At 39.7% G+C, this 23999-nt stretch overlaps 1 protein-coding gene across 2 annotated transcripts in view; it reads left to right on the top strand.

Annotated features, from left to right (window-relative positions):
• TAX1BP1 (Tax1 (human T-cell leukemia virus type I) binding protein 1) overlaps positions 1-21427 on the top strand; it is a 50422-nt gene extending 28995 nt beyond the window's left edge. The window contains exons 10-18 of one of the 2 annotated variants that reach the window (XM_015405798.1): positions 1930-2076; positions 3982-4075; positions 5832-5923; positions 6807-6932; positions 9209-9280; positions 11467-11635; positions 11912-12060; positions 19110-19195; positions 20137-21427. In XM_015405798.1, coding sequence (XP_015261284.1) covers positions 1930-2076; positions 3982-4075; positions 5832-5923; positions 6807-6932; positions 9209-9280; positions 11467-11635; positions 11912-12060; positions 19110-19195; positions 20137-20338 — 1137 coding nt within the window. In that variant the 3' untranslated portion in view covers positions 20339-21427. The remainder of the gene's footprint in view (positions 1-1929; positions 2077-3981; positions 4076-5831; positions 5924-6806; positions 6933-9208; positions 9281-11466; positions 11636-11911; positions 12061-19109; positions 19196-20136) is intronic. The other variant, XM_015405797.1, reaches the window with a different exon arrangement.
• The last annotated feature ends 2572 nt before the right edge of the window (positions 21428-23999 follow it).

Raw genomic sequence — 23999 nt, forward strand, 5'->3', positions numbered from 1 at the left:
ATAGGCATTAAAACTGCAATGATAAGAAAAGTTGTTGAGCACTTTTAAGTGCTATTTGTATCACTGGCAAATTTCCCTCATTCTCTGGTGTGCTAGTGGGCTATGCTTGGCTCACGTGCTAGATATTTTCAGGTAGCTTGCAAACTTCTAAGTCTTGACTCTAATTTTTCACATTTGACAAAGCCATTTAAAAATGCTTCTGCCATCTAGCTACGGGGGCAGAATATGTCTCTCAGTTTGGTATAAAGGATTGGCATCTGCTTTGCTTGCATCAATTTTTTTTATGTTTGATAAGCTTGAAGCATTATCCCGTTCATATTTTTGCTCCAGCCATATGGGAGGACGTACCAGGTGTTACAGGGCATAGTTTAGATAGTGAGTTGTAAGTTGGTGTTGTGTTTGTCTTGTCCAGGCCCAACTTGATCTGCCTAATTGAGGCTCATGAACAGTTGGCAGTTCGGTAGTCAATAATGCTGACTGATTACTGCAGTTCTTTGTGGTAGATAGCCATAAACTGAGCCGATAGAATTTTATGCTTGTAATTTTACACTAGACACATTCATGTACAGTTTATTAACAAACGTCTGTTAGGGATGTAAATGATTTAGTGTTTGCATGATTAAATGTAAGGATTCCTTTGTAGCTTGCATTTTTCTGTAAACATTCAAACAACCATACACCCCCACACAAATCCCGAGAAAGTGAGCAGGGCTGTTGCCCAGCAGGGCTTCTGGTTCTTGGGTGGTCCCTGCCTTGATCTCTTTTTGGTGGGAGCTGCAACTGCTGCTGGAGGATCTCCAGGCTCTTGTTAGTGGGCTTTCCTCTACCTTGGTCATTGTTTGTGGCCTCCTCCATTGCCCCTGTCTACCTTTGGCCATGCCTATCTCACTCTTTTGCCCATAGGCACCCTGGGGTATGAAGAGAAGCATTTCACTTCCTCCTGGTTAGCCTGGACAGCTGCTGGGTTCACAGGGAGGTGGCTGAGGTCACCAGACTGGGCGCAAAGAGCCACTGTTTCCATTACCCTCCCCTCCTCCATGAGCTGAGCTCCCTGGGGGAGTGTAAGCCACCGTCCTTTCACTGAGCCCAGCTTGCTCTTGTTGAAGTGGTGGAGGGATTTTGCTACCTATGTGGCTCCATGAGCCCAGATTGTTCTCCTTACTCATTGCTGCTGGACTCTGTGGAGGAGTTAGAAAGTAGAAGTATGTATGTGGGGCTTGGATCGCTTGTGAGCTGGTTAATGTTTATGTGTTTAAATGATATTTTGGGTAGTTTAAATGGTTGCTTTATTAAATGACATCTGTAGCCCTAACAACTGTGATTTCTGAATACGTCTTGAGTATCCTTTCAACAAAATCTTCCAGTCTAAAAGAAAATATATATAATGTATTTCTAGAAGGAAATTTTGATGTTTCATATACTGAATTGTGTCCTAGTTCATGTTGATCAAACAGATGAAAGTAGCCATGAATGTGGTATGTGAGTTACGTCCTGACAGTTAGATGAATATGTGGCTTTTGAATCAACTATTTAAGCCAAGTAAGTCAGAATGGAGCAGTGCATAGCTCAGCTGTACAGCTTATTTATCTCATGGTCTGGAGGGAGTCCTTTGGCTGCTGGTACTTTAGTTTGAGTAGGATTAGTGAAACTAAATGGTGTGGTTGGTTACCAAATGGAAGATCACTAGGAATTCCAAGTAAGCTAGTCTGTATGCTTTCTAAAGAATAAAGCCGTTATGTAAGAGTACGAGTAGAAATCGTATTTCACCACAAAGCAAATTTCCTTACAGTAGAAAAAGTGCATCAAGCAAACAATTTTGTTTTTCATTTCTTCTTAATATTTTCAGTTCTTCTTAATATCTACATTATCTGCTTAAAGACTTATCAATGAGTTCTTTTAAAGGGCAAATACATACTCTTTTTGTTAAAGGAAGCATCAAATGTTGTAGAGAAAGAACTGCGCAGGGAAGTCGAAGACTTGAAGCTCCGCCTGCAGATGGCTGCTGAACATTACAAGGAAAAATTTAAGGAATGTCAGAAGCTGCAGAAGCAAATCAATAAACTTGTAGACCAGACAGTAAGTTGCATTTTTGAATGTCTATGCTCCTGATAATCTTCATAAAACCAGTTAGTTACATTGTGAGGTGTAAAGGATTTTCCAAAAGGGAAAGATATGCTATACTTTGTAGCAGAATGTCTAGTTTTAATAAAAGCTGAACAAATACAGGTTTTGTTCAAAGTGTTTTGTGAAGCCCCCCAAATTTAGCCTTGAGGCAGTGATGTTACAATGAAAATGGAAGACAGACGTACAACAACAAAACTAGGTCTGCCCATGTAATGTCATCTATTTATATTTGCAACTTCTTGATGACCCTTATCCAGAACTCTAGTACCTTAATGGTACCATAATGTCATTGTCTTCTGGTTATGTGCATTTATTGTGATGTCTGCTGAAGTATCAGATGCTATGAAAAGGCAGACATACTGTTTTCTGAAAATGTTATAATAATAAAATATTCTGGAATGGTGAAAATGGTAATGGGATGTTCTTTTAAGCTATTTATAACAAATGATCACAGTAACTTGTCTACTTTGGAGAGGTAGTCAAGAATGGTTGAATTTCTGTGCACAGGGCTTAAATCTACTATCACAAGACTGTGTCTCCGCCCCCCAGGTCTCTCCCCTCTCCCCAGAGATCACTGAAATTTTTGAACCCATAGTTTGTGGGGAGAGTGTTTCTTAGCCTACTAAACTATTTGGTGAATGTCTGTCAGGTAAATAGACAGTTGAGGGGAAGGAGGTTGGCTATCCACACTCTGGAGCCTTGAGTTATGACCAGAGTGTTTGAGAAAAGCCTAGTAATAACTATGAGGAAAATAACATCTCTGGTAGTCTTGATCAAATGAGAGACTTGCTGCAGGTAGGACTTCGTTTATGCAGAAATGTCCATTGCATAAACTTGCTCAGCATCTGTGGCTCCCTGCATGGACTTCCCCTCCCCCCATACTCTAGGTGCTTTTCTTGATCCTGTAATTAGTATCCTAATAGGAAACCTAGTTTGTCTGTATAAGGCTAGCCCAGTCTCATCAGATCTTGGAAGCTAAGCAGGGTTGGCCGTGGGCAGTATTTGAATGGGAGAAGAATGCCCGGGTAGTGACATGGGGGCAGGCAATAGCAAACTGCCTCTGAACATCTCTTGCCTTGAAAACCCTACTGAGTTGCCATACGTCAGCTGTGATTTGATGGCAAAAAAGGGGGATACAGTGGAATCACTGACAAACCTCTTTCAGAAACTTTGCCACATCTCTTTGCCCAATAAACTTGTTGTCTTTCTAATGCCTTAGTTATTTAATGCAGCTTAGTTACTTTAGGGCCTTCTTTCTTCCTCAGTTTCCATTTCCCCCCCTCTAATGGTATGACTGTATAGAGGGAAGCTAAAAGGTTTCCTTAAGTATTCCACAGGTTTTAAACAGCTGAAGTTCTAGATATGTAAGACAGGGCAACTCTTCACTTTTTGATATCAAGATTTTTAAGCCATGGCTCTTGCAAAGGAGCATAGGAGTGCATCCATTTCTGATTTCCTTTTCATCAAGAAGGGAAACTAGAAGTGCAGATACAGTTTCCCCTTGTTTTTAGGGAAATGTAATTACCAAAGGAACACTTGGGTTTGGTTTTCAGAACAGATGGAAGAGTATTTTAATACTTTTCTAATCAGTGCTAGTGGGTTCATGAACTCCCAAACCAGATGTTATGTGAGGAACACATATTTGTTTATAGTTACTTTGTATAAGAAAACAGTAAATTTGTTTATAGTAACTTTGTATAAGAAAATGTGACTCTTCAGAAATTGAATTGTTTGATCCATAAAATATGTACCTTGCATATGTTTAGGGCTTGGACTCTTTTTTGTTTTGCATAACTAGAACATAATAGTGTATAGCAATGGTTTGTACTCATCTTTAGTGTCATTTTTTTAATAAAGAGTATTGCAGGGAAGCAGCAGAATTTAACAGATGGCTCAAATAGTGCAACTCCTGCGGTCGAGACTGGAGGTGAAAAGTTGTCTGCCTCTCAAGGTATCAACTGTTTCTGGCTGACTTTCAAAAACCAGACAGTCTATCAATACTAGAGGGGGGGGGGGAGAACCAAATGATCACATTCAGCTTTTGCTTTCCCCCTTCCACTGTGAGTCCCCTTACCTGAAACGCTGAAGTGGAAACAGAGCCTGATGGAGCTAGGGTGGCAGTCAAGTGATTCTGTGGAACCTATTTGCTGTGCAAGGGGAAAAAATCAGTGGTCTGGCAACCCAGGGGTTTCATGTGCATGCTCAAGCTTAACTGGATACCTGTATTTGTGTTCAAATGTATATCTGTAGTCAGATAGAAGCAAGCAGGAAACAGCATATTATACCATCCATAAATCAGCAGTAGTCATGCTAGTAAAATTTATTTTACTGTGTTTGAAGTATTTAGCTCATTTCTGTTTCTGTCCAGTGTGTGGACTGTAACATACTAGTAGGTTCAGTCTAAAATATGTCAGCCTTTTAGATACCAGTAGTCTAGAAGATGTCTTGCTTCACAGTCAGAGTTCTTAGTGAGTGTAAGCTTCTAGTGTTCAAGTGGTTAAGACGCTGAACTGCAGGCTGTGGAAGGTCAGTAGTTCAGCAGTTCGAGACCCGGGTGCCGCATGATGGAGTGAGCTCCCATCTCTAGTTCCAGCTCCTGCCAACCTAGCAGTTTGAAAGCAAGAAATTGCAAGTAGATAAATAGGTACCACTTCGGTGGGAAGGCAACAGCGTTCCGTGCGCCTCGATGTTTAGTCATGCCGGCCACATGACCACGGAAATGTCTTCAGACAGCGCTGTCTCTTCGGCTTTGAAACGGAGATGAGCACCGCAACCCTAGAGTTGGATTCGACTGGCTTTCGAGCAAGGGAACCTTTACCTTTTTAGTCTAGAAGATGTCTTGCTTCACAGTCAGAGTTCTTAGCGAGTGTAAGCTTCTAGTGCTGCAGCGCGAGGGTTGGCAACATATGACACTTAGGACACATTTAGTATGCCAAGGCTTCCCCATGTATTTGGCAAAGTATGCTGGATTTTCACCCTGTTGCTCTCTGCCAAGCTCCGGGTGGGTGAGGCTGGATGAGGATTTTAGGGCTGGATTGAGACTTTGACCAAATGCAGCTTGCAAAATTTACATTGACTGCTCTGACTTAATGTATTAGATAAAGTCTATGTCCTGTGGTGTATATTGTGCTGTTTAATTGTATAAATGTGGCTTTTCTTTCTTAGTATTTCACAGAATAATAAGTAACATGAATTTGCAGAAGTTAATGGGGAAAGTGGCATGAATACAAAATGTCCTAAGAGGTTGTAGGGAACTGTCTTAATTTAGTTAAACAAGGGGACATTTCTATATATAAGAAAAGAGCATGACTAATTCTCTTTTTCTTAAAATGAAGGCAGTTGATGACATGCCCCCTGAAATGGGAGTTCTTAACATACTGACTGTTTGCTTAAATCCTCTCGTGTGTCTTGGCATCCAACCATTGTTTTGTATATGGGCCATCCTGGAAATTTTCAGTGCGGTTGTACAAAAGCAAAGTGTAGCTATCCACAACTGAAATGTGGCCTGTTCAAGCTTGTTTCTGCTTAGCTTATTGAAGAGCACAAAAGAGAAGTCTCTTGGAAGTTGGGCATACGTTCCCACTGAGTGAACCAGGTAGCTGCTTGTGGTTTCTGTACCAATCTGGTCGCCTCAACATAAATAGTAATTAAAAAATTACTATATTTCTTCAATATCTATATAGTTAGCCCCATTCCATCTGTTACAGTTTTGGAGTTTTCAGAAAAGGAGCAAGATCATGACAAGAAAAAAGAAACTGCTGAAAAAGCAGAGAAGTATATGAAATGCAAGGAGATGTCTGTAAGTAAGAGGCTACTATAGAAGCAAGAATTAGTATTAGAGAATAATTGCAAAAGTATACTTCACATTAACCTGTCTAGAAAAGCTGCTGTAATGTATAATAGTTTAGTTAATTTTAAAGTCCGTAGTCTCAGTTCAATTAAAGTTAGTTCTAAGTCATATTGAAAACAGTGGGGCTTCAGTCTGTTGCAGCAAGTAAGTTTAATTGGTTTAGATGCAAAAGTTAGTCATAACTAGGTTCTATCTTGGAAGAATTTGGGGGAGGGGATTTGCATTGTTTAGAATACTTGATTTGGAATGAAGCTTGAATATGAATGTTGTACAAAGCAAATAAGAAACAAGAATAGCCAGATGAAATACTGGGTTTTTTTGTAAGTAGATGGGAGCTTTATTTACATTTACATAAATGAAATTCTTCATTTGGTATTGCTGAACAGTACTGTTTCTCCAAAAATCGTGTGCCAACATCTATATGTATTATTCCTCTGGAAGTGGCTGTCATTCTGGTACATAAGTGGTTCTGTTCCACATTGAACCTAAAGAGGCATTATGTTTGGTCTTCTGGATGAAGGGTGTTCTAAGTAGTTGCAAAGCTTAATGGAATGAGTACATGGTGACACCCCCCCACACACACACACAGCTGCTTTTCTGGGGTGAGAACAATGGCAGCATATCAAAATAATTGCACAGACTACTGAATAATCTGAAATATTTTTTTCACTGCTTTACTTCTTTATCTTAGCCAGTAAATGGGAGTTGGCTTGATTAGGTAGTCAACAGGAAGCTGGCAGGTGGCAGTTCTTTGAAACAGCTGTGCTGCACATGAACCAGCCTAAGTCTGTACATTTATAGAAGAATTGATAGTTGATAATTTTATTTATAGGATGAAAAATTGAAATGCAGTGTCTATGCTGATGAATTAGCTAAGTTGGAGCTAAAGTGGAAGGAGCAAGTGAAAATTAATGAGAGTATGAAGCAACAGCTAGCTGCAGTGGAAGACCAATACCTAGTAAGTTTGACTCTTACTTTAATATTAACACTTTTAATTGAACCTATTTAATTACATACAGTAATAAAAGATCTGCCTCCTCTCGTAACTCAGGTTTATGTTACTACTGCTTAAATCAATACTGCTCAATTAGAAGTTACTCTTGCCTTGCTGAGCTCGAGAAGTAATTACTCACTTCATGGAATAGTTCTTTTAAGTCAAATGTCTATTGTGCATTAGCTCTCCTGGAACACTCCCAAACTGAACTTACCTAGTCCTTTGATGTCTATAGTGCCCTATGAGGCAGAGAAAGGCTTATAATTTTAGGCTCTGTTCAGATGTGGTTTAACGAACTGGGATTCTATCTTGCCCAGAACTAGGATTCAAAATCAGGGTTTAGAATTTCAATGTGAGGACGAGAAATAAGCATGAATTCAGACATCACAACAAATTGTGGCTAGGTTAAAGACTTATTAAAACAATATTGGATCTGTGCACAGCAAGGGGGATGTAGGGAAGAGACTAGCAAGGACATGAGCTCACCAGGCTGGAGCTCATCATGAATAAACCAGAGTTTGTGATGTCTGAATTTTAAAAAGTGTGGATTGCTCTGAGTTTGAGGTCAGGACTTTGTTCATCAAATATGAACCCTGGTCAGTTTTCCAGTTGATACCAATTTTGTTCACACAACGGCACTTTTAGTTCAGCTATATATAGGCTAAGAAACTATAGATGTGCACAGTCCTGTGTCAGCTGTTGCTCCACTCCAGCTGGATTCTTGATAGTGTATGGTAGTGGTCTTTAACCTTTCTAAATGTGGGACCATGAGTCTGCAAGCATATTATAAGGAGTCATGTGACAGGAAGAAGAGGGGCCAGAGTTGTGATCTTGCCATTGGTTAAGGACCATTTTTGAAATGAACTTTTCCACTGCTTTTTAACTTGTTTATTAATGATTTGGAGATGGGAGTAAGCGGTGAAGTGGCTAAATTTGCGGATGATACGAAGTTGTTCAGGGTGGTGAAAACCATTGAGGATTGTGAGGCACTCCAAAGGGATCTGTCAAGGATGGGCGAGTGGGCGTCAACATGGCAAATGGGGTTCAATGTGGCCAAGTGCGAGGTGATGCACATTGGAGCCAAAACTCCTAAATATAAATACACGTTGATGGGGTCTGAACTGGCAGAGACTGATCAAGAGAGAGATCTTGGAGTTGTAGTAGATAACTCACTGAAAATGTCGAGACTGTGTGTGACTGCAATAAAGAAGGCCAATGCTATGCTGGGGATTATGAGGAAGGGTATTGAAAACAGATCAGCCAATATCATAATGCCCCTATATAAATCAATGGTGCGACCTCATCTGGAATACTGTGTGCAATTCTGGTCACCACACCTTAAAAAGGATATTATAGCTTTGGAAAAAGTGCAGAAAAGGGCAACTCGAATGATAAAAGGGTTGGAACACTTTCCCTATGAGGAAAGGTTAAAGCGTTTAGGGCTCTTTAGCTTGGAGAACAGACGACTGAGGGGTGACATGATCGAGGTTTATAAGATTATGCATGGGAAAGAGCAGGTAGAGAAAGAGGTACTTTTCTCCCTTTCTCACAATACAAGAACTCGTGGGCACTCCATGAAACTGCAGAGCAGTCGGGTTAGAATGGATAAAAGGAAGTACTTCTTCACCCAAAGAGTGATTAACACATGGAATTCACTGCCACAGGAAGTGGTGGCGGCTACAGGCATGGACGGCTTCAAAAGGGAATTAGATAAGCATATGGAACAGAGGTCCATCAGTGGCTATGAGCCACAAGGTATAGATAGGGGCTCTGGGGCAAGTGATGCTCTGTCTTCTTGGTGCTTGGGGGGGGGGTCAACAGTGGGAGGGCTTCTAATGTCCTGGCCCCACTGGTGGACCTCCTGATGGCACTGGTATTTCTGGCCACTGTGTGACACAGAGTGTTGGACTGGATGGGCCTTTGGCCTGATCCAACATTGGCGTCTCTTATGTTCTTAAAATGGTTGTGAAAGCAATGTCATTGCTCTTTGTACAAGAGAGGCAGTTTTCCAGCAGGAGAACTATGGTCTTATGCAGCAGAACTATAATCTTATGCAGCAAGGAACATTAAAAACCTGAAAAATCCTTTTATTAGGTTAACTTCAGTATTCATTATAATTAAAATACTGTTACATCATGTTCATTTGTTGAACAATTAAATGCATGTGAATTGTAACTATATGTAGAAAATGTTTAATGTTCACTAACATGGTTGCTGTTTTGAACTTGTGTTTTAAATAGGTTCAGTTGGCAGAAAAGGACAGACAGATAAATGAGCTGACATCCCATTTGGGAATCCTTAGCAGTGGGAAGGTACTGAATAATTGCTGCATATTAGTGAACCACTAAAATCAAATTTATGTCGATGTATTCCTTCAGATGCTGCTTGAGTGCAAACAAAGAACTTGTGGCACAGCTGCTTGAATTTTAGAATATGAATGGTGGGTAAGAGTGGAACATACCGTGGGAGATCCTTAAAGATGAACTTGATTAACATATGTTCAAGCACTGGTACTCTCCTGTGGAACATGCAAAAAGTGCAAACGTTGGCATTACGCCCACGCAAAACCTAGCTTAATACTCCTATTATCCACAAGCCAAACTGCAATAATCAAATTACTGTGTGCATTTTTAGAAAAGGGTACATCTTGTTAGATTTCAAAGTCAGTTGGAAACTGGAGAAGAATAAATTAATAAAAGTTCAGCCCAGAGGTAGTTAAGCACACCTAAATCGCATTGAAATAATTGTGATGAGCCTGGTTCTTATAGGTAAAGGACAACATCAAAAGGCAGAATATCAAGTGAGGACTTCAGCTCATAGAGATGTGTCGTGGTCTCTTTGTGATGCTACTTTGCTCCACATGTGCTGAAATGTTCAGATATGCAGATGGGGCTCTTTGAAGTCTGACCTAATTTTCCAAGAACTCCTTTAAAAATATTTTTTCATAAGGAAATTAGTTATTTAATGTTAAACAACTAATGAGGATCTATGTTAAGTCTTTTAACCAAGGTTTAAAGTAGAATGTAGATCAGATTACTATATAAATAACCTTTTATCATGCCTGTAAACTGACCTGTTTAGGATTACAGAAAAATCAAAGGTTCTATAATCTGTATGCTTAATATATGTTGTTAGATAATTTTATATTTTTAACAAGAACAAAAGTACCAGTGCAGTGAAGCTGTTAATGTTGGACTAGGAACAGGGAAATTCAGGTTCTAATTTCCACCCAGCCAAGAACAGCTCTGGATGATAGGCCAATCACATGTTTTCAGCCTGACACACTTTACAGAGCATACGATAGAGAAGGCAGTCCTTGGAGAAGGGGCAAGAGAAAAAACATAACATGTTAGATGGATAGAAATGAACATTTTTAGCATCCTTGATGGGGCGAAATTTATGAACAAGTGCTGATAATGAGGTAAAGGTTGTGTATGGTATTTGAACCTTTTGAAAGCACAAAATATATAAATACATCAGAGCCTTTACAGTGCAGTCTCATTTTTTAAAGTTCATAAAATAGACCACATCTTTTAATATAAAGATTACAGCTTTCTAATGTTTAATTATTCCTTTGTTATGAAAAGTAAAGGCTCAGAATTTTTAAAAAATCAGCTTCAAAATCTGTGGATCTGAGACGTGTTTAGGCAGCATTTGTTTAAAACATTCTGGCCCCTTTATCATGGAATTCTTTGGAAGTTTGGACATGGGGAAATAAACCAGCTGTGCTGATGCCTCCCGTGCATGTTACTCTGTATCTTTCTTGCTTGTTACACTCAGCTAGGGCTAAACTTTAAACATTATCTTTAAACAAAACAGTTTGTTTCTGGGGTGACTCCCAAGTAGTAGCTATCTGATTGTGGCTAAGTTGTTTTAGCAATGGGAGCCAAAATGAAGAAATGGAATTTTGTGATGATACAAGCTTTGGCAGCTTTCCAGAGCAAAACAAAGCAGATTGAGCTTTACAGGCCTTTTGGTGGAATGCAAGATTGTTCAATCACTGGAACATCACAAAGATTCATGTCACATTTGTCTTCCATTCGGCAGTTTTCATTGTCTACTTACAGCCAGTAGAGAGCCATCCTTTCTCAAGGTTTTAACAATGAAAAGTACAAAAGATCTTGTCAGTGGTGAATCCTGTTACATGAAAAGCAATGTTAATGTTTCATTTCTGTTCTTGGGGGAAATCTGCATTTTCATAAAGTTTTCAGGGCCTTACATTACTAATTTAAGAGACCCAGTGTTCTAGAAATCATAGTTTTTTAAACTAGCCTTCAGTTTTTTAACATCAGACTAATACTTCAGGTTTAACCCAGGGTCAGTAAAGCATGATAGAGAAAATATCTGAAGACTTGTAAAATCTTGAACAAATTTTAGCAAAGTAAAACTGTTGAGTGCTCTAAGTTTTTTTACTGCAATCTTAAAATGACTGACTTGTGCCTGTGCTGTTGTGTGTGTGGTTTTTTTAAAATTTATTTTCCCCCAACCTGGTCTTTAGAATCTTGGAAGGAGACCAGAAAACCAAGCAGAAAGAATCACTGAAGGACAGATGTCTCAGCAAGCATTATTTTTCCTCAATTCTGATGATGATGGACAGGTGCCTGCTGTGCCTGCTAGACTACCAGTGCTTCAATATGGCAACCCGTATACAACCCAGGGAACAAGAGGTTGGAAAATATTTTCCTCAGCTTTGTTTGTTGAAAAATTCCACAGAGAAATATATCATTATATTCATTTTCTCAAACAAAACCAGTGGTGTATAATCCTAGTTCATAAATTAATGTTTACAGAAAAAGAACAGGCAGAGTAACTGTTTTGTGAACTTTTCACAAGCAGGTCATCGAAGTTGATTGTTTAACTGAGTAAGCGCCTGATGGAGTTTCTGCTTGAATACTTGGAATATTCACCTTTCCATCAGCAAAATCTCCTGATTGTGATTGCAGATGGGGCAGATGGTGCTTTTTACCCTGATGAGATCCAGAGACCGCCTGTACGAGGACCTTCTTGGGAAATAGAGGACAACGTAGTGTGCAGTCAGCCTGCTCGCAACCTCAGTCGGCCTGATGGTTTAGAAGACCCCGAGGATAGCAATGTAAGTGGCTGGTATCTGCATACAATAACATTTTCCATTTCTTAAACTTTAAGGTGCAAGCTTTACTCTGTGTCATCTTCATCTAGAAAACTTTCTTCCGGGGCAGCTTTAGTATTAGTCTGTGGGGCGCCTTCTAGCAATGACTGGCTTGTAGCCAGTGACCTCAAGCACACTGTGGACATGTGAGGTCCAATCAGATGATTTGTGCTGGGAAACCAGAGGCAGAAGCTGGACCAGGATCAGAAACTCTGTGCAGGCATCTATTGCAAGTGCAATATCTCGTTGATTAGAGATAAATGCATGGAAGCAACTGTGGCTGAATTCATGCTGCTCCTGTACACGTTTGAGAAATAGAAAGGCAGCTCTAAATCCACATGTCAGGTTTCTGATATATGAACAACAACTTTTAAATGCACTTGATTTCTGAATCTGAAGGCTGTTCAGGACTGTTGATCTGCAGCTGTACATGTGATTTCAGTGTACAGTGTGTACAGTGTGTACTTGGTGTACATGTGATTTCAGTCTGCGTTTAAAGCAGAAAAAATCTTGGGACACCTTAAAACCAAATAGTATTTAACTGAAGTTTCCGTGGACTATAATCTGTTAGGAGTTTGGAATAATTGGGAATTTTTTCCTTTAGCCACAAATACAGAAACTTCATTCAAACCAGAAAAGGCATAGAGGTTGCATGTCAGTAGCAGTGCTCTTCAAGCAGAAGAAGGCAGCTCATTTTAATTTTAATTTTAGAAGATACTGTTTACCAAGAGAGAGAGAGATACATTTACAGATATTAAGGTGTCTCTGTGGAATATGCTCGCTTTCAAATATTTCCAGATATCTGTAATGTTAAAATGCTGTTGTATATTTTTAAGGATTTACTATCCTAAATGGTGGATGTAGACTCTTGTTGCCCATGTAATGTGTAACAAATGTAAAACTGTAATAAGGAATTGGAGTATGCAGTAAAATACAGCGAGCAGTGCTATAAACTGTGCCATAGTTTCTTTGCACCCTTTAACTTTAAGAAACATTTTAATAAGAAACATTCCTCTATAAAGCCTTGTGCTCTTTGCAAGTGTAGTGGTATCATGACCTGCTTCTCATTTAGTCTAGTTTGCCACATTTAATTGCTATTAACCTTTGCAGAAACTGATCAGTGTTCAGACAGGCATGATTTTAGCCCTGGTGCTCAGTACCTATAATGGAGAAAAATGTATCTCTTCCTCCTGCCTTTTGCCCTCTGCGTCCATTACTGTGAATAATTAGGGAAACTGTCAGAACTTCTGCAGCCTATTTTAAGGTCTTGAGTGTGAGCTCAGTGCATTTGTCTACCTTTACTTCACATTTTGCATATTTAATCTGATCGTTCTTGGCACAGACATTACAGATGACAAGCCCTTCTCCTCTTTACTCATCTGCTGCAGTTTATAATTAGTGGAGTGTTCTTTCTAATCTATGTGCTTTGCCCTCTCGCAAACCCAAGAGAAACAGAGCTAAAGTCTTGTGCTCATTTGCTGACACAGCTTAGATTTTCATAATGAGGTAGCAGGATCCTAATCTGCTCAAATGGAAACCAACTTTGGGCAAGTCTGTTGCTGTTTTTCAGAAATCCTTTCTTGTCTTACGTCAAGCAGACGTTTTAACATGTTCTCTTCATAGTCATACTTGTCAAATGAAAATAACTCAATTGTTCTCAGGTTAAAAAAAATTTACATATAAAGAAACAGGATGATGAATAGCTCGCACTTGTGCAAACGCTGCTATACAGCTCTCCTTGGCAGGCACCTTTAGCTTCAGCAAATAAAATCAAGATACCTCTTTAAAAGTAAGCAAAAGGAATTTGAGGAGCTTGAGATGAAGAAGCCCTTCTTGTCACATGTGCTCACATCCCGTGTAATGAGCCATCAAAAGAGATCAGATGAAATTGTTTCCTTCGTTTCAGTTTGGTGCATGGAAGTCTGGGTTTGAATGATTAGCAAAAAATTCTGTTATGTACAGTTCTCTGTAGGTGGGAAATGGGATAATTTCATTCCCAGCTCCCATGTCTGTGTTGCCATGCAAGCCTATCAATGTGTTTTTATGGAATATGAACTGTGCAAAGGGACTGTACCTGGGAATACCTGTTGAGATTGCACACCTGAGAAAGGGATGCCTTCCTTTAGTGTTGCTGCCACAGTGATAGTCCAGAGTCACTAGCCATCTTACCTGCTGTGAGATGAAGCAGTTCCATAAGCCTGGACACAGCCTCAGACACCATGCCATGGAATACATGAGGACAGAGAACTCCAGACGCCATTAAGAGTTTCTTCAAGCACATGTAAGCAACCCCCCCCCTCCAAACCTGCAAAGCTGCACATAACTCTGAGACTCCAATATTAGTTGCTTAGCAACTAATTGCTCAACCATCAGCCACCTGGCTAGGGCCATCAAGAGACAAAGGCCCTAGCCCAGATGACTCATACAGCCTTCATGATTCATCCAGGTGCCAGTCACCAGACCAAGTTTCTAGCTCTCAAACATTGACCACTCCTTAGTCCCCCTCCCCTCTTCCAGCCAGCCAGTAGTATGTTTTATGAGACGGACTAACAGAAGGTGTCAGAGGGGGTGTGTGGCCAGCCTAGCCAGCCCCCCCACACCACGTTAGAAAAGATGCTGCCCGACCACATGGTCTCTCTCTTACTCTCTCTTACCCTCTCCACGTGGTTCTGCTGGTTCAGAGCACGTGTTCACCATTTTCTATTTCTAAACCCCTCCATTCTTCCATTGAAACGTATCAACTAATGAAGACAGGTAAATATTGCCCAACCAACGAACATCCTGCTAAAGCAACTGTGTTAAGAATCTATCTTTATTTCCTAGCATATGTATAAATGTGTGTGTGTTTGTGTATTGTTTGAATGATATGATATATATCTTCCAGTAAAGAGACATTATATTTCACTACATCCAGTCTCTGTGTCCAGATACTTACAGCAAAGGTGGCACTTCTGTATACACTGGTGAGGACCCGAATTTGCCTATTGCCAATTAATAATCATAACTTTACCTATGCTAATTAATAATTTAAGGCAATTTGGCTAACATCTGCCATGTCAATTTTTTAAAAAAAGGTAAATTCTTAAGATGTAATGATATGACAGGGAGCAGCTACATGGGTCTGTCTGTTTCACATGGAGGGGGATTATTTTTACATGTGCAGAGGAATTTCAGCCTCAGCTTTAACAACCTGATTGTTGTCTACTGTCATAGCTGGGGTGGGAGAAAAGTGGCAGGTGTGCCCAATCAGCGGAGAGTGGCAATGGGCGTGGCTTTCTTCTGTCCCCTCCCAGAGCCATTTGTGGATGCCACCCACATCTGCAATAGGCTGCTCATCTTGGACCCAGCCAGTATGGTGTTTGGGGGAAGGCACTTGAAGCAGTAGGAATGCCTTGAAGCCACCCTTGTCCCCCTCCCTTGTGTGTTTTGTTTACTTTAAACAAAGCTTCCCATTCTCTGGCCTCTAGATGAATGGGGAAGAAATGTGATTAAATTCACATACACCACTGGAATAACTAGAAGATCAGAGTTGTAGAAACATTCAGTGAGGCATTCACTTGGTTGCTATGGGGGGGGGGAGTGAGGCAGTGAAGCTTTTTTAAAAATGGAGATGAAAATAACTTTCAAGTAATGGATGTGCTTATAAGTAGCTGCCAGATGTACAAAACAAAGTTAGACTAACAAAAAAAATTTGTGGGCTAGTAACTTACAATGGACTGGCTTGTAAGGCTGCTTTCAGAATACTTAAAGGAAAATCTAATTTGATAAAATTGCATTGCTAAATTTCACACAAGTCTAGTATTAACTAGCAGAGCCAGTAAGTCATGAGAGTATTCATTAGCTGATGATGTAGATATATCTGATTGTGTAGATAGAACTGAACTCTGTGGAAAGAAATCTATGCCATGAAATGTGATACCAAGCATTAGTTTCTTGGCTTGGATATCTGAAGATTAACTTGCCTCAATAGTAGCTTGCATTTCCTGGTATATATTTGAGAGTAACATGCAATAATCTTTGAATCTCCTCAGAAACATTCTGCTCTCTTGTGTGCTACAATCTGTAACTAATAAAATGTTCTAGCATGAGATAGATAAATGCTTTAGATTGCACCTACAGGGTACTGATTACAATTCACTTTTAGGAACAAAAGGGATGTTCTGATCCATTTAGAAAGTACTTGGTCCTCTGCTGAAGATGCTAGGCAGAATATTGGTTAGATTAAAGGAACTATAAAATAGAGGGAAATAGTTGCTGCAGATGCTGGTACAAGAGTTTATTTAAAACATTTTTGCCCCATATCTATGCAGCATATCTATGCAGCTATCCTGAAGGTGGAATCCAAGGAGTTCACGTGATGTTATAGCCAGTGCTTTGACATGAGGTTGGGCAACTTTTTGCACAAGCAGGACCTTATTATTTTTAATTTAGTTTTCTTTTTCATATGCAGTGCAAGATATAAAGAGGCCTTTCCATTCATGGAAAGTTACCTTCCACATGTGGAAGGGTACTTTTGGATCAAATCCAGTGTAAAGGAGAGTCTGTTGCCATATTACTCTATCACAGTACTCTAGCATGGATCCTGCAGTAAATCTCCACTGATGGAAGGGATTTCTGCCAGCAGAACAGGATTTCCTCCCCTCATACGCCCCTCCCCCTCACTGCAGCTTCAAATGATCCTGTAAGTGCTGCTTCTGCAAAGTTGGGGATTCAGTGGTCGTCAGCAGGAGGGAGGGGGGGGAATTACACTCTTTTATGTTAGTGGAAATTTTCCTCAGCACCCAACACTGTGTGCTTCATAGGGATGCATGAACTCACAGGCATATGTCCATCTCATTATATTTGTGGGGATCAGAGAGATGTAAAATCCCTTTGCCTCTTTTTAAAATTCTTTTGTGGTGGGAGAATTATTTGTGCTGTAGTTTGGTGTAACTAAAGAACATAAGAGAAGCCATGTTGAATCAAGCCAGTAGCCCATCCAGTCTAACACTCTGTATCACACAGTGGCCCAAACCCAGGTGCCATCTGGAGGTACACCAGCAGGGCCAGAACTCCAGAAGCGCTCCCACTGTGGCTCCCCAAGCACCAAGAATACAGAGTATCACTGCCCCAGACATAGTGTTCCATCTATACGTTGTGGCTGATGGACCTCTGCTCTATATCCAATTCCCTCTTGAAGCTGTCAATGTTTGTAGCCACCACTACTTCCTGTGGCAGTGAATTCCATGTGTTAATTACTCTTTGGGTGAAGAAGTACTTTCTTTTATCTTTCCTAAGTTTACTGCTCTTTAATTTCATTGAATGCCCATAAGTTCTTGTATTGTGAACGAGGGAGAAAAGTACTTCTTTCTCTACCTTCTCTATCTCATGCATAATTTTGTAAACCTCTGTCATGTCACCTCTCAGTTGTCATTTCTACAAGCTAAAGAGTCCTAACCTTTCTTCATAGGGAAGATGTTCCATTCCAATCTCTTGGGCATTGTTCACACATACTGAGTACTAAGGGCCAGACTATACATTACAACATATGTTGAGTTCATAGCCATATTGCAACTGTGAATTCCCAATGGGGACTCCCATGAAAAAACACTGCACAGACCTGGTTCATATTGGGAAAGTGTCATGGTGGGGGAAGGCAGGAGCCCCTCACCCCTCTACACTGTGGTCCTGATCCAAAGGGCACTTTTAAATGGCATTCCCATGAGAACTTACAGCTGCATGGCAAGCTTGTGTACAAACTTTTCGTTTAGCCTTAAATACCCTTAGCTGCTGCTTAAATATGGTGGTATGAAGACTCATTCTGTATTTTTCCTCCTTGCTGTCACCCATTACAGTGGTTGAAACACCACCCATTGAAAAAGCTGTAGCATGTGAGGGCCAAGTGCATAATCTTCATATTATAGTATTCTATTACTTTGTAAGCAGAATTTTTAGCTCTGTATACCACTCTCCTTCCCATTTGACTTGAGATGCTTCCAGTTGACTTCCTGCCACAGTATCTGTTGATGGCCACCATTTGGTGATGTTTGAGTATTAGTATTCAGGGTGCTTGGTGAAGTTTGAAATCGATAATTAGGATAAATGTTCGCCTTTCCTAGGTTGTGTGGATAGTTAACAATTCTTATCCTTAAGGTGCCCCCCCCCCCAAGGACTGGTACATCTGAAGGACTGGTGATACAATTGAACCATCAAAACTACAATCATGCCTTTAAAATCCTTACGTCTTGCTGACCAATCCCTTATGGTCTCAGAAACAGTCTAAAAATGCTAGCTCTCCAGTGTAGCCTATCTTGAGCTCTTGAAATAGGCTGTCAGGCAAGCCTTGGTTGTCCATCAATTTAGTGAAACTAATCAGTGTGGTTGCTGCTATTTGTGAGTGGTTAGTGCTCTTGAAATGAGAGCTCAACTGACAGTGACAACAAACCAGCTAAATGGGGCAATTTAGGTGACAGGTTGACTTCAAAGTGACATGCTTGGCCTAGATGACTTGGAACGTTGTCATTCTATTTAGATTTCAGTTTCAGTCCCTTTATAAAATGTTGCTGTATTTGGTGAGCTGCGGTTTTATTTGGATCTAGTTTCTCTGGGTTTGCAATGAGGTGACCTCTGAGAATTTTTGATTTCTAATAATCAGAATTGGCAGTTAGAAATGTATTACTACTGCAGAAAATCGGAATTGGTGGTGGTACAGTGGCTAGAATGTTAGATTTGGACTACAGAGACTTGGATTCGGATTCTTCCTTTGCCATGGAGCTAACTTGGTGACATTGGGCCACTCACTCAGCCTGCATATCTTGTGAGTTGTTTGTGAGGTCAAAATGGAAGAGGAAACCATTTGCACAAACTTAAGTTCATTGGAGATAAGGGATGGATCTGTATTTCCAATAGGAAAAAAAAATTCCAGTAGATCTATATTTATATTTTTCCTTGCTTATAAATGTAAGTAAAAACAGCATTGAAGAGATTAAAAACAGAAATAAGGAAATATATAACAACCCATATTTTGTTTGCAGGATGATGAAGCAAATGCACCTTCTGTTCCTGATCCACCAAACCTTCGCTTACAGGAGCGTGGAACAGGTTTCTGTTTTGATTCCAGGTAAGCTGACTTCTCATAGAGCAGTGTGGCATACTCATACATTAGCCTTCTTTGTTAAATTTGAGTTCAGACACTTTTACAAACATCCACTGTGAGTGGTTGTGAAATAGTATGGGGGAGTGTCAAATGTTAAAACATTATAAGTCAAAACTTCCATTGGAAGCTCTTTGAATCCCAGGCTTTGTACTTGAAAAATTATATCCCCACCCTGAATACACTGCCATTGTGATTGCTGTAAATAATGTCTTTTGTTTGTCCCAATTGCCCTAATGAACAAATACCTGTTTACTGGCATAATTTCATCTCTCACCCATCTTTGAAAAACAGCAGTTTTCACTCAGAAAAGCAAACTTGGTTTCAGGAATAGTTTTTTCCCCATTCAGTCTGATTCTGTCTTTGTCACCCTTCTCAAACAAACACCACTCCTTAAAAAAGAAGCTGCTCCCATGTGGCCTTTATGATGGCAGGCTCTCTCAGGAGTCTCACATCTGGCTGTGCCGATGGGGGCCTATATTTAATCTAAAAGCCATATTGATCAGTTACCCAATTATTCAATTAAAAGTTGCAATCCTAATTTCTTTTACATTTTGAACCTCTTTGTTGCCCCATTAGTATGTTGCAGTGCCCATCTAGCCATTTTTTTTTAATAAGTTGAATAGTTTTCTCGCCATCTCTTATCAAATGGAAAATGCATGCTTCTTGCATAAAGGCTAAACACACTGTGGGAATACTTGAATATATGGAAAAGACCCTAACTCTGATTCTCAAAGCTTGCACCTTGTCAGTCCCATAGAAGATTGGTGTTGGCTCTGGCCTTGCTCTGATTCAAAGTATAATTTAAATGCCATTAGTAAATAAAATTTGACAGGCAATGGCATGTCAAGCTTGGGTCTCAACTTTTCATCTATCTTCAATTGTTCTTTCCTCTTTTATCTTCTAAGCTTCGTGCACATCAAGAAGTGCCCACTCTGTGAAGTGATGTTTCCTCCTAACTATGATCAGACCAAGTTTGAAGAACATGTTGAGAGTCACTGGAAGGTGTGTCCAATGTGCAATGAGCAATTCCCTCCTGACTATGACCAGCAAGGCTTTGAAAGACATGTTCAAACACACTTTGATCAGAATGTGTTAAATTTTGACTAGGTGTGGGCAGTTTAGCTTAGACAGAACTTGAATGAACGAGTTCCAAAAGCCGCTATTATAACTCAAGGTAAGCTTCTTATTTAAAGGCTACTGTCAGTAAACAAGTGCTGTGCATTGCAGTTGATTCAAAGTAAACCTTTGGCCTGTTAGCAAGTTTTGGGTCAGCCTTTTTACACCTAGCATACACCCAGATCTCTCGTGGTATCTCTCAATATTTATTCCCTTGCTAACAAAATGTAGAACAACACCGGAAACTGACAGACTTGTGCAGAAACCTCAGAAGTCCAGTTGGTAGAAATAGCAGGTGATTTTACTCTTGCTTGTGCTACTTAAGAGTATGATTAAATTTCTCATTCCATAATAAACCAAGGTTCCTCTGTAATCTTGTGTATTCTTTCATCTAATTGTTGATTCTGAGTTGCATAACTTATCAAATGGAAGTAGTTTTTACATCTATTTCAGAAATCTAGTTGCATTGAGATTTACATGCTTGCAAAACTTCTGCATAGCAATGTCCACATGAATATTATCCCTTCCTGCAAGCATCATGTGCTCTAGACATTTACCTACTATATCTTCTGCACTTGGAGCTAATACAAAATAAATGTATAAAAATGGCTACCATTTTGGCTTCATTTGTACTTGGTAGATTTTACCATGTGTAAGCAGCTTTTTTCATTCTGGCAAGTTATGTTCATAGGGACTAAGGTTTCTAGAATCTTCTGCATTCTAATTTGCCCATTCCCCCATCATATTTGTGGTGTGTATCTAAAACACTATATTTTTAGAGAGTTAATCTGTAATTTGTTCCTTTTGGATAAAATTATTCACTTTTCTGTTGTACAATAGTAAAATTAAAGACCAAACACTAAATATTGTCTGTGTGGTTTTATTACTAGGCCCCTTTGCATGTATAAAGTTCCATAAAATCATGGCTGAGATTTTCCAGAGAAGCTTTGGTCAGGGATGGCGCAGAATTGGTTCCCCTCCCATGCAAACAGGAGGGTCTTGTACTTGAACTATGGGATCTTTTGAATGTTCTGTCTTTATACTTTGCCTTGACAAACTAATTAATAAAAAATGCATTAATGGGGCTCAAATTTAAAGTTTCCTTTTCATCTGGAGTTTGGCTTTTTGATTTGTCTAACAGATTGGACCAATACAGATGTAGAGCTCCTGGTCTGAATTCAAATGTAACAGCAAACTAGTTGGATGCATGCTGAAAGGCTTGTACTCTTGTGTTATGCTTTTAATATTTCATTCTAACCTCCAAGTCAGTTTGAAGGCTAAGGAAAGAAATAGCATAGGGATATGTGGTCTGACAAGTTCAGGGGATGCACAGCCCCCTCCCGTTGCTTTGGGACTGCCTTGTCCACTGGAAGACCCCCCTCCCTGCTTTGCTGGAGCTACAACAGATACCTAACACAGATTGGCAGCATATTCTGTATGCACACATTGCAATCTGATTTTGAATATCTCAGACAGGTGGTGGTCTTATTCTCATCTCATAACCTACAAGCATCACAAGTAATGGCACCTGGTATTCTAAACCAGGTAAGAGCATGGTTAGCTCCTATAGCTTGAAAGTTATTAGGTAGCCATTCGAAATATTTTTACTGTGAGTGGTGCTAAGGTCATACCTCATATGATCCATGTTTCAGTTTTGATAATTCCTGTAATTACCAACCCTTCTACTGGAAGTGTTAGTACACATTGAATGTGGCGTATCTGCCTAATATGAATATATACTGTGTGTAAATTTTATCATCTGATGGATTAAAACTGTTGGTGGTAATCTCCACTTCTTTTGCGGTGCTACATGAAGCTGCAAGGAAGACTGAAAGATTCTATGTGACACTTAATGTTACACTATCTTATGTGATGTTCCCTTTAACCTGGCAATGCCTATCCTGCAATGTATACTTGGAAGTAGGCTGTATTCAGCAAAGATTCTGCTTCTCTCATCGCAAATCCTGCTTCACCTTAGAGGAGGTTTATTTTTCCCTCTCATTAGCTTCTAGTAGATGAAGACTGATGCTCTGTATATTTTAATTGTTGTTTTATAGATGTATGTACTGTTGAATGTCTTAATTGTTTGCTTCTTTGAGGGCCCTGATTGGGTGGAGAGGTGGGATAAAATGTTTTAAATAACTTTATTCAAAACTTCTTGTTCATGTGTGGTGCTCGTGCCTCAACATTCCTGAACAGATAGGGTATTTATGCTTTCCCCCCAAATCAAATGGTTTTTAGGATCATCATGAAAAAATAAGTACATTTTTCAGCCCAAACGGAAGTGTATTAATTAAAACTTCCCAGGGGGAAAGGGACCAATTGAAATACATTCAGGTATGTCTAGGCCTGTTAGTGAACAGGAAGTCATTTAGCCCCATGGAGTGCTAGAAGCTGCTTTTAAAACAACCAAGGGTAAGAAGGGTTTAAAGGTACGGGGGAAGAAAGAAACAGTAATTAAAGCCTCTTCAGTCAGATTTGCTGTAGAGCCGTATTGCTGTTGAACTCTCCCTGCTTCAGAGTGATTCTGAAGGAAGATTCCAAAAAAGACAGGAATGCAATGGTTTGACTAGGCCCCTTTTTTGGTTCTCTCTAAAGACAATGGCTTCCGTCAAAACATTGTGTTCTGTTAACATACAGCCTTCTGGTGCTAGGAACTGCCTTCTGGAAACTCTTTTTATGATTTTAAAACATCTTTATCCTGGCTTCCCCCCTATTTGGGCCTATAAAGCAGCAAGCATGTAAAAAACATTAAAAATTAGCTTCAAGAATATATAAAATGAAAACCAGGAATGAGGGTCAGTAAGGAGATGATAAACAAAACTTCACCTGCTGGTGGAAAGTAATCATAGAGGGGGGACAGGTACATTTTCCTGGGGAGGAAATTGTGTGTTCCAAAGGCCTTTTCTCAAATTACCACCCATCTATTTTTAAAAAATTACTATTATTCTGTCTTTGCAAGTGGGCTCAGGGCAGATCACAACAATTAAAATACAAACATAGTAATAAATCAAAATACAAGTACAAATTCATACAATGTTAAAATTCCTAAAAAAAGCAACAAATGGCAGAAAACTTCAATTTCTATTTCAGATGATGGGGGCACTCAAAGCAGGCCCCTGAAGCTGACTGTAATGATCATATGGGAGTATGGTGGTACTTCCTCTGGTGAAAGAGACATGTTCCTCCACAAATATGCTCCTTCCATGAAACTAAATGCCAACATTTGGGGGGAAAACATTTTGGCTCCCAGCACAATACAACTCTTAGCACACTGTTGCCCATTCATTATAGCTAATAGTACACTCATTAGATGATCCGCTTGCTTTATTGTTTTGCCAGTTGTGTTACTAAGCAGAGAATCTGTTATATCATTTATATAATGAGTAACATACTCTTTACAAATCAAAGGTTTGAAACAATGGAATGGCATCCAGGTTTGTCTTAGGTCAGAGGCAATTTTTATTAAGTAGGATTCAATTTACATTTATAAGCAGCTTTTATTGAAAGAAATTTTTGATGCACTTTGTGGTGCTCAGTTCTAAAACAAACCTCTTGTGACAACTTAATGAACTTTGTCCCCAACAAAATATAGGAAAAATATAATTTAAAGCACATTTTCACACACAGTACAATACATTCACTATACACA

This window comes from Gekko japonicus, unplaced genomic scaffold (genome assembly GCF_001447785.1).
Source record: "Gekko japonicus isolate JY-2015 unplaced genomic scaffold, Gekko_japonicus_V1.1 scaffold126, whole genome shotgun sequence".
Taxonomy (NCBI): Eukaryota; Metazoa; Chordata; class Lepidosauria; order Squamata; family Gekkonidae; genus Gekko; species Gekko japonicus.